Raw genomic sequence first — 11189 nt, 5'->3', positions numbered from 1 at the left:
CCTGGCCTTTAATGTGTGTGCTTTTTACCCGTTCATTTACACAGGTTTAAGCTTCCAATTGCCTCATCCATGCAGTTGCAATGAGCCGCCGTTGTGGTTAAATGAGGCTTTAACAACTTTGCCTTCATGCAATGCAATGTAGATGTGTTGAGAAAGGGTTCACCTTGTACATTTAGAACACAACCAACCTCAAAAGAAATCTTTTGTGGCAGAGACTGTTACTTAGCAACTAAAAGCCGTGTTGGTTTAGCCCCCTCTTACACACACATTGTCACACTACCCCCATCAAGTAACCTAGGTAACCCTTGCAAATTTGACAAGTACATAAAGCTGAACACCCACCATGTTTTAATTTTTCATAGACATAAACAAATATCCACTGTGCTGTCATTATTACAGTTGCATGCATTTTTTTAAATAGTGTTCTCTTGTGCAAAATAATTGCTCTCCATAAAAATAATCTTGCTATTGGTATAAATTTAGTTTTTTAAAAATCCAATTAAATCCACCAAATCATAAACGATTCAGGAACAGAATAAAGTGGAATGAGATGGGGTCAAAAATTTTGATGGACTCTGCTTACCTCTAGTGGCTTTTTTTAATACTGCACCTTATACGGCGTTTGGTTCAAACTGAATGAATTGACTAAAAACAACGCCACTTGATCTCACTATCTTTGTTGAGGTATATTCTGGGGTTTCATTTTTCTTATCAAATAATATACAGTATATATATATATATATATATATTGACTGTATTCGGTTTCACTGTCGTGATGGCCCTCCGAGGGAGCACGGAACTCCCAAACGGCCCGTGACAAAAATGACTCTGTTCCATGAATTCTGGTCATAGAAAATATAGGAAAATCAATCCATTCCATCAGCTATCTCGTGCTTGATGCATACCACCGGTGGGTGTTTGAAAAAGGCCTATTGTGTCATTCCATGTGTAGACTTGACTATTCTTCTCTCGATCATATGACTATACAGGTATGTCATTCTTAAACTCATCAACAAACATATACACTTGTTTTACGAAAGGTCCACCTAACGGACTGAAGATGAGCGTGAAATAATATCGTTGCAGTTGTTTTTAATATCATCTATTAATAGCTGTCGCAGCCATTGAGCTCCTCAATGGAAAATGAGGTTGAATCTCATGATCCTCACACCCTGTGACTTCCTGTGACTTCCAACATTTTACAGTAGGATCCCACCCTGCTCACTGCTGCATTTGTGTCCATTCCAAACGAGTGTAGAGCCTGCATCTGCATCATTTTTGTGGATTTTTTTTCTTTATTTACTGATGTCCACTTACAAAGGACTAGTTGCCGAGATTCAGGCAGGACGTTTACCGTGAGCTGTGCTGTAGGGCTGCGGCCTCCTCTCAGCAGTAATTGCAACACGGCGCTCTTCCTCCTTCCAAGGCGGTGGAGATGGCTGACCCGGCGGAGTGCAGTATCAAGGTGGTGTGCCGCTTCAGGCCACTGAATAAATCCGAGGTCGCCCGTGGAGACAAATATATTCCAAAGTTTCAAGGGGACGACTGTGTGCATATTGCGGTGAGTAGGTGACACTATTGAAACCTCTTTGCTCGTCAGACTTGATATTACTATTTTATCTATCTATCTAAAACAAAGCTGTGGGAAAATTACGACCAACACGCAATATATCTGCCTCACAGTCAAAGGTTCTCTTTTAAAATGATGGCTTAGTTAGCAAATGTGACTTCTGCCAACAGCTTGCTTGATCTCCACTGATTCATTTTTGCTCTAATTGATTGCAGCTAAGTATACCGCAATGTCCTTTTAAACCACCTGAAGTGCCCTTAAGTTGGATATTTGACTGTAAGACATTAAAATTATTGGCTTATATGCACATTGGTGTTCCCCAGGGTTCTATTTTAAGCCCCATGCAATCATTTGGTCATGTTATCCTCCCTAAAACATTCACGTTCACTTTCAAAATTGCTGTTCGTGCATTCATTTTCTATAACGACTGTCCTCGTTAACGTCTTGGATGATCTGGACCCTTTCCTAGCTGACAGTGAACAAGAGCTGGGGAAACACGCTGAGCTGGACGCCAGCCAATCATCATGCTACATATGTAACTAAATCCTATGATTAAACCACAGTACATGGTGTCTCCCTCCTTTTTAGCAATAATTAAAAATGTAAATGCACTGTGAATGCTATCAGTCAGGTTTGGTACCACACTGTGTCTGAGCTGCTGGCGAAAGCTGAAAGTTTCATCAACAGTACAGTCGATGTGTTGTTATGGGCCACACTTTGGAATGCTTTGCTCTGGGATATGATATTTGTTGAGTCACTGGCCAGTCTAAATCCCCCCTAGGACACTTTTTATATAAAGAGGCTATTGATTGGTGATTCGAATAACGTATCTATTCTTTTGTTTTATGTCTCATTTTTTGATTTCACTGCTTTTACCTTCATGCGTCTATTTAAAAGTCTGAGCCAAATGATTATTTTGCTCACTTGAGACTCACCTGAGGATGTGTCTGCTCTCATACATTGTGATCTTTTTTATGTGACATATAAGAAAAACTGACATCCACTGCAATATGTATATGCATGCATGCATGACTATTGTTTACAGGGCAAACCCTACTACTTTGACCGCGTGTTCCAGTCCAATACTACTCAGGTGCAATTCTACAACGCTGTGGCTGAGAAAATTGTCAAAGGTAAGATGACACGCAATGGTTGTATTGGGATGCATACGCAAAGTACAAGCGTTAACCTCGATAACAAATGGTCTTGATGAACGAAGATGTCCTTGGGGGCTACAATGGCACGATATTTGCCTACGGACAGACATCCTCTGGTAAAACACACACAATGGAGGTAATGCTCTACAGCAAGATGTGATTTCGGCTGCAACATTGCATGCAGACTGTGTTGCCTGTTATGTCGCCTGTCTTTCTTTCTTTCAATCTTTCTACCGAAGGGCAAGCTCCACGATGGTGACATGATGGGAATCATTCCCAGGATCGTGGGAGACATCTTTAATTATATTTATTCCATGGATGAGAACCTGGAGTTTCACATCAAAGTAGGTCATCCATTTCATCAAGAATGAAGCTGTTGCCCTTTTTGAGGGGATGGGGGATCATATCTCATGAGATGTCGTTTGATTTTTAGGTTTCTTATTTCGAAATATACCTGGACAAAATCAAAGACTTGCTGGATGGTATGAATGACTTATGGCTTATCTGAAGCCTTTTGAGCATTTATTTGGGATCCACGTTAAGGTCCATGACGAGTACACTTTTCTCATATGACTATTCAGCTCTCCAGTAGAAAGACTGCTGCACTACTAGGACAACTACTGTATGTCCTTCTAATTACCTTCAATTCTTGTGCCACATTTAGCATGCAATTATAACCCGACTAGTAAATTACTTTGTTGCATTCGTCACTTTAACGAGAGCCAGTGTGGCGCGTGGACCTTAAGTTGTGAGTTCAAGGATAAAGAATACATGCTTAAAACAGCTTTCCATATCGTGGTTTCCCATTTTTGGCCAAATTCAATGAGTTTGATTGTGCTGTGACATTTTTTTCTTATTCCACAGTAACAAAGACCAACCTTTCAGTCCACGAGGACAAAAATAGGGTGCCCTATGTAAAGGTAAAACGTGTGCAAAATGATTGCTGTGAAAAAAAAAGGTCATTAAAACATCAAAGCTTGTGCCTTTGTCCATTGCTGTACTCATATATTTTATATATTGTGCATAAAATGTCCGACAAACGATTTAGTCAAAAACAAACAAACTGTCATGAAACATTAGTAGCTGTATGTCGAGTTGATTTGAGGGGACAGTGCATTGACACTATTATCCACTTTGCACACTGATTAATTTACATTGCACAAAAAAAACGTCATATCAAATATTGACCAAACAGTGAGGGGTGTACACACTTTTATGAGCTACTGTTCACCACATAAAGATCCATTGGTTCTTCCCTATGTAGTAATGTTAATGGGCATTATGCAGTATGTTGTGTAGAATAGATGGAAAGAAAATAAGCATTACTATCATATAAATACTGCCGAGAGTGCAGAGTGGCAAAAGGTACAATATATGAAAATGAAGTGATACTGCTGGTCCACAATTGACTATACATCCATCTACAGCATTGCATGGCTGTATCTGTATTCGTCAATACTTTGTGTTTATGGTCCTTGATACCGATAAGTGCTTTTCTGTCAAGCCAGCCCTCTAAAGAGGCTCCTCAACACGCCTCCCCCTGCCTTGTGATGTGCGTTTGTCCCCAGGGTTGTACCGAGCGCTTCGTGTGCAGTCCCGACGAAGTCATGGACGCCATTGATGAAGGCAAAAACAACAGAAGCGTGGCTGTCACAAGTGAGTCTGTGTGCCGGGTGCGGTGCTCTTGCCGCTCATGGGTTCGACCTCACCGGGTCTCCTGACTGTTCCTCACCAGATAAGGGATTTTAGTGCAGAACTGCAATAAAGTAGGCTTGGCTCTTGATGAAGGATAGCTCAAGTCATGTGGTGTTTCTGATTTTAGACACCCGGTGAAGAAAAATGTGCAAATTAAGTGCTGTCATCATTTCAGTTGCCAATTTCCATTTTGTGCTATCTCGTTATATAGCGTTTTCATGTTATACACACTTCTGAATGGATCAATCAGGTGTTGGTACCCTCACATTATAATCATGACAACAAAATACCATTGATGTTATTCCCCCGTGCGCGCCTTTGCGCGTTTCTCAGACATGAACGAGCACAGTTCGAGGAGTCACAGCATCTTCCAAATCAACATCAAGCAGGAGCACACTCAGACGGAGCAGAAACTCACCAGCAAACTCTACCTTGTGGATCTGGCTGGGAGTGAAAAAGTAGGAACGTCTTTCTTCTCGTCATTCTGTCCCCACGTTATGTGAACTTGAATCCTTTCGTGGAGCTCATTCTGATGGCTTGTTCTGTTGCTTTTCCCAGGTGGGTAAAACTGGAGCGGAGGGTACAGTGCTGGATGAAGCCAAGATGATCAACAAGTCTCTGTCGTCACTCGGAAATGTTATTTCGGCACTGGCTGAGGGCTCGGTAAGTCAGTCTTCCAAGTTTTTGTTTTTATTTCGTCCAGTTTATTTTTCTTCTATTGCCCGTCAAGTGTAAAATGTTGTGTTTCTGCCATTTCTCAAACAAGGCACTCTCTGTGAAAGGTGTATCCCAGCGGTAGCCAAAGAATTTTTTTCTTTCTGAATCTTTGCCCAGAACTATGTGCCATACAGAGACAGTAAAATGACCAGGATCCTGCAGGACTCCCTTGGAGGAAACTGTCGGACCACCATGGTCATCTGCTGTTCACCTTCATCCTTTAATGATGCTGAGACCAGGTCTACTCTGCTGTTTGGACAAAGGTACGTCATTTTATTTGTTTTTTTATGCCATTCTTCTTCAACAATTATACTATCTATATTCGTCCTTTGGCAACAGCTCAATTTCCTTTATGTTTCGGTATTTCACTGCGAAAATACATTGAGCCTCTCTGTAAGTTCTGCATCGGCGCCGACCTAAAAATGCTCGTTTGTCGCCTTTCTGCGTGACCAGGGCCAAGACCATCAAGAACACCGTGACTCTGAACATGGAGCTGACGGCAGAGCAGTGGAAAAGCAAGTATGAAAAAGAGAAAGAGAAGAACAAGGTGCTGAGAACCAGCGTAACCTGGCTGGAAACGGAAATCAACCGCTGGAGGAAGGGTGAGAAGATTTCAATTTGACCAATTTTCAATTTGCTCCAGTGTGCTACATTTACGCGCGTCTGTTGCTTGTAACAGGAGAGACCGTGCCAGTAGAGGAACAGTTTGACAAGGAGAAGGCCAAGGAGGAGGCCAAGGCTGCAGACGCCGCTCCCAATGATAAGACAGAAGCATCGCCAGCGCCGATCAGCCTTCCTGGCGTCAAACTCACTCCGGCTGAGACGGGACATTACGAGGCGGAGATGGCCAAACTCTATAAGGAGCTGGATGACAAGGTCATTGATTCTCTAAAATTGGAAGGTTACGGATATTAATACGCTATGCATGTCATGTCACAAATCGGACTCCATGAAATGAAATAAACCAAATTAAACATTTTAAAGTCACGAGCTTTGTAGGTCCACTCGTCTAAAGATACTTGATTTGTTTGGCCAGCAGATGTCTATTTTGGACACTTTGGTTACAAAATTAGTAGTGATCATCTTGTCCATTCATCCTTCCAGGACGAGGAGATTAATCAACAGTCTCAAATAGTGGAGACATTTAAGCAGCAAATGTTGGACCAGGAGGAGGTGACGACCCACTCTCGCCTCTTATCAACACCCCTGATTGTCTAACACTGTAACTAGCAAAAATAAGCAAGCAATGCACATTTTTTTCTTCTCTGCTTCTTGCTTGCGTTAAGCTCCTCGCCTCTTCCCGGCGGGACCACGACAGCTTACAGACAGAGCTGAAACGGCTGTTGACAGAGAATGAAGCTTCCAAGGAAGAGGTGAAGGAGGTGCTGCAGGCCCTGGAAGAGCTTGCTGTGAACTACGACCTCAAAAGCCAGGAGGTGGAGAACAAAACGCAGGAGTTTGAGGCCCTGAGTGAGGAACTGAATGAGAAATCTGTACGAAGTTCATCATCTCTATGGCGACTGTGGAGATAATGACTGAAACGAATCCAATTGCCAGCCCGGTTTTTATGTCCTCGCCAGAGCTCTTTGGCCTCGATTGACTGCGAGCTCCAGAAGCTGAAGGAGATAACCAACCACCAAAAAAAAAGGGTGGCAGAAATGATGTCATCATTACTAAAGGACCTAACAGAGATAGGCTTGGCGGTGGGCAGCAATGACATTAAGGTAACAAGTAAAGTTGAACTGAATCCAAAATGACAGGGCACCAAGAAGGTTTTTTTTTTTTTATGCTGCTATTTACCGACTGGATTTTGATTGCACCCTATGAACTGATCTGCCTAGCAACATGTGGCCAAATATCAAATGTCCTGACCGGAAGAAAAATATGTTTAATTTAAGACTTTTTTTCATTTTTATTACTTCCACATCCTCAACTGACCATTGTTTATATGCCAAAAGTAATGTCAGAACAGGAATCGCATGTTTTTTTGCATACATCTGAAAGGTATATATGTGGCCCACCAGCAACACGAGAGCAGCGGTGTCAAAGACGAGGAGTTCACGATGGTTCGACTCTACATTAGTAAAATGAAGTCGGAGGTAAAAACGATGGTGAAACGCAACAAACATCTGGAGAGCTCCCAAGCTGACAGCACCCAGAAGATGGAGGGCACTGAGAGGGAGTTAACGGCCTGCCAGCTTCGCATCTCTCAGGTAACTCGTCAATCTGTCGTCAGTTGTGTTGTGCGGGTTATCAGTGCCGGGGGCATTGATAACCCGATTATTATACAAATAATCAAGCAAACACTCATGAGCAATTAGTCCCGTTATTCTCATTATTCTTCGTGATATTTGAGGATCCCGTTGCGACTCAACTGGCTGACATTTTTTTTCTGCATTGTGGATTTCAAAAGTACTGTCACTTCGTTTCTCTGAGTTTGTGTTTACAGTTCTTTCCGTGTGTTTTTGCTTGTGCCTGTCTGTGGGCAGTACGAAGCTAAAATAAAATCCCTGACAGACTGTCTTCAGAATGTTGAGCAAAAGAAAAGACAGTTGGAGGAAAATGTGGACTCTCTTAATGAAGAAATAGTCAGGATCAGAGCTCAAGGTGAGCACAACGTGGACTGTATTTAAATGTCATTTAAATGATATCATTCCGAAATTACTTAACTCATATTTTATTTGGCATGTTTTTGTAATGCTAATCTTAACTCATTCAGTACCAGCCAATTCTGGACCAAGTCTGAAAAGACGTTTAAAAACGTCTTTGGGAGTGAATGAGTCAAAGGGAAAGTCAAACATTTTCTTTACATTATGTTCTATGAGCAACTGTGATGTCATTTTCAGTCAACGACAAGTGGGAAAATGGCCGCCCTGAGATGGAAAATAGAAAGTATTATTGTACAAAAATGTTTTGACTTCACTTCCTCTTCAAGTAATGATCAAAATGTATTTTGTGCGTTTTTTTAAAACTTATCTTTGCATTTTTTTTGTATTTAACTTCTACTCGTTTTCAGAAATACTTTTATGATAGCGAACAGGGAATATCTTTTATTTTTATACTTTATTTGGAAAAGCAGATAAAAAAAATCGATAAGGTAACCAAAAATGTGTATTAAATATATTTTACACTCTGTTTTTCTTTCCGCCAGAGAGGGTTAATGTGATGGAAAATGAGATCCAGTCCGCCAATGAGGTGAAGGTACGCCTTCACTAAGACCTCCCTGACGACTGTCATATGTGCTCAACCGTGAGGATGAGCCGTTGTACGTTTGATTCTGTCTAGGAAGCCGTGGAGAAGCAGATCCTGTCCCACAGAGAGGCCCACCAAAGACAGATCAGCAACCTGAGAGACGAGCTGGACAGCAAGGAAAAGCTCATTACCGAGCTCCAGGAGTAAGAAAACCACCTTCACTTCTCTCATCTCAACCTCATCTGAACACGATTGAATGCCCCCCATGCTGAATGCTGCTTGATAATACACATGCAGTCAAAACCAGGAGATCATGCTGGAACAGGAGAGGTGGCGAGTTGAGCATGAGAAGCTCAAGGCAGTGGAACAAGAGAAGAGTCGCCAGCTACAAGAGCTCACGTAACGTCTCTTTCTCTCTCTCTCTCCATCATCATCACTGAATTAGTCTTTTGGTTTGGTGATATCGTTGATGTTACTCTGATAAGGGAGCTGCAGGACAAACGGGAGCAGACAAAGCAGGACTTGAGGGGACTGGAGGAAACAGTGGTAAGTTAGGCTTCGCGGAATTGGACATTGGGGTGACATTTCAGGATGAGCCTAAAATACACTAGACCCTTTATACATGAACTTCTTTTGACCTTCTGCAACCTTTGTGTCCAACTTTTCATTGTTTCAATACTTTTTGTACTGTAGCTCCAACAAGGAGCTAAATGTCAAAATTCCACTCCTCCTCCAAGTCTTTGAAAATCACTTTAATAGCAAACGCAAGTGAAAAGGAATCGTGAAGCAAACAAAATGACTCGGTAATTTTACAACGGGATAAGATGCGAAACCGCTGACTCAACTTCTAGCCGCCACACTTTTTTTTTTTACTCTTTCTCTCCTAAAGCCAACGCAGCGGGTTAATTACATGTTTGCTTGCCATGAAATTACAACGATTATATCGACCGTGCTTTTCATCTGCATCAATTAAAGCGCTTTTCTTTTCATCTTTGTCTGAAACAGGGTCGGGAGCTGCAGACGCTTCACAACCTCAGAAGACTTTTTGTCCAAGACTTAGTCATAAAAGTCAAAAAGGTCAGTGGACATAACATAGGGTTTGTTTCACCCATAAAAAAAAAAAGTATTATTCTAAACTATGATATGGTTGCTATAACTGCCTACACTGTGGTCCTCTACAACCACATATTTCTCATTTCCTATCCGATATGATACCAAATCCACATTTTCACCTCTAATGAGACATTGAAGCCCCATATATATTTATGCTCCTGCATGCCCCAAATATGCTCCATTTAAATTGCACCGTGATGAAAAGTTAATGAATCTGGAGCGCACAACAGAGTTTCTGCACTAAGTAGGCCATCAGATTCTTCAAAGGTGGCAGCTGTAAATAGGAACTTGGGCCTTTAGCTCCGTTCCACCAACTCTCCGGCTAAGGCTGATACGACTAACAAAGCCGAGGAAAAGCAAGCTTTCTTGGAAAATAGAGATGATCTTAAATCTGACATTATTTCGCTAAAACTGTTATATCCGTGAAATATAAACCATTTGATTGTATTGCTACAATTACTGGATTTGGAAAATAAGTCATAAAATATCATTTGTCCAAATTCAATATATTTCATACAGAACTCTCAAGTGAGCGCAGAAGAAAGAGAGGTCAGCGCTGCCCAGAAACGGAAGATCTGCTACCTGGAAAACAACCTGGAGCAACTCACCAAAGCTCACAAACTGGTATGTACATGCGCAAAAAAATTCACTGACAACAAAATGTACAAATTGCAGCAAAGATGACAAAAGAAACAAGAAGAGCTGTCAAACTAGTGTGCCTGTGGCACTTTGTCCTCAAAATACCCTATGGATTCCAACACCGCCACCACATTGTCCAAACTCAGTTCTGCAGTGAATTTACTTGAAAGGTTGGACCAACTAGTAACCATGTGCCATGAACGAGGAGATTTCCACAAGGCGGACCAAAATGGCCACTAATAGTCCCACCTCAATCGTAATATGGTTGTCTTCCTAATATGTGCTTTCGACTCCATGCAGCTGCTACAGGACAATGCTGCCCTCAATTCTGAGATTCCTAAAATGGCAAAGCGCCTGCAGACCACAATTGAACGAATCAAAGCCTTGGAGGGTGCTCTGAAGGAGGCCAAAGAGAGTGCCGCACGTGACCGCAAACGCCACGAGGAGGAAGTTGAGCGCATTCGGGAGGCCACCAAGCCCAAAAACATGGCGAGGAGGGGCTCTGCTCAGATAGGTAGGTGGGAGAGAAAATGTTTACTGAACATGGGTCTGAGAAATACTGTATGTTCAACTGAATGTGTCAAACATGACTAATCTTTGCTCTGCATCCAACGCAGCCAAGCCCATTCGACCAGGCCAACTGCCAGGCGCCTCGCTTTTGAACACCAATGGAAACAGGTCGAACCTCATACAAAGTTATGGTGGCATCAAGGAAGGGGATGACAGGCAAGAGCGGAATAACATACTTAATTGATTTGTCACTGTAGCCACAAACATTCTTTCTTTTGTTTTCATTTTTGATTGCCTTGAAATGCAGTCTGTAATGAAAAAGATCCAAAATAATCCCTTGAGAGACGATTTGTGTATTTTTATTCCCTCCTTCATTTGTGTTATTTCTTATCCCAACAGATCATGAAGGTCGGCTCACTGCAAAGCATGAAGATAAAAACCTCGGACACGTCATTCTTTTCCATCAATGTGTACATACTGTGTTGTCTCTGTACACGCTGGCTGCGGAAGTTCCCCTTTCAAACTTCCCCTTCTCTGTACAAACATTCCATCCTTCAAAATCCAACTGCCCTGAGTTGTTTCCACATGCATAATTA

General features: G+C 42.0%; 1 protein-coding gene across 1 annotated transcript; it reads left to right on the top strand.

Annotated features, from left to right (window-relative positions):
* Window positions 1–1371: 1371 nt before the first annotated feature.
* On the top strand, window positions 1372–10837 carry LOC147186877 (kinesin-1 heavy chain-like). The gene is made up of 25 exons (XM_086101886.1): window positions 1372–1561; window positions 2616–2703; window positions 2790–2863; window positions 2967–3071; window positions 3161–3209; window positions 3592–3647; window positions 4296–4383; window positions 4756–4880; window positions 4981–5085; window positions 5257–5402; window positions 5593–5741; window positions 5819–6015; window positions 6244–6312; window positions 6426–6632; window positions 6720–6863; window positions 7164–7352; window positions 7629–7746; window positions 8291–8340; window positions 8425–8534; window positions 8629–8730; window positions 8817–8877; window positions 9337–9408; window positions 9964–10068; window positions 10384–10597; window positions 10701–10837. The coding sequence occupies exons 1-25, from the start codon at window positions 1436–1438 to the stop codon at window positions 10835–10837; spliced, it is 2886 nt and encodes a 961-aa protein (XP_085958012.1). The 5' UTR covers window positions 1372–1435.
* The last annotated feature ends 352 nt before the right edge of the window (window positions 10838–11189 follow it).

Source organism: Hippocampus guttulatus, chromosome 21 (assembly GCF_054856545.1).
Source record: "Hippocampus guttulatus isolate MCC_2025c chromosome 21, RoL_Hgut_1.0, whole genome shotgun sequence".
Lineage (NCBI taxonomy): Eukaryota > Metazoa > Chordata > Actinopteri > Syngnathiformes > Syngnathidae > Hippocampus > Hippocampus guttulatus.
This window is presented reverse-complemented; position numbering and strand designations above follow the sequence as displayed.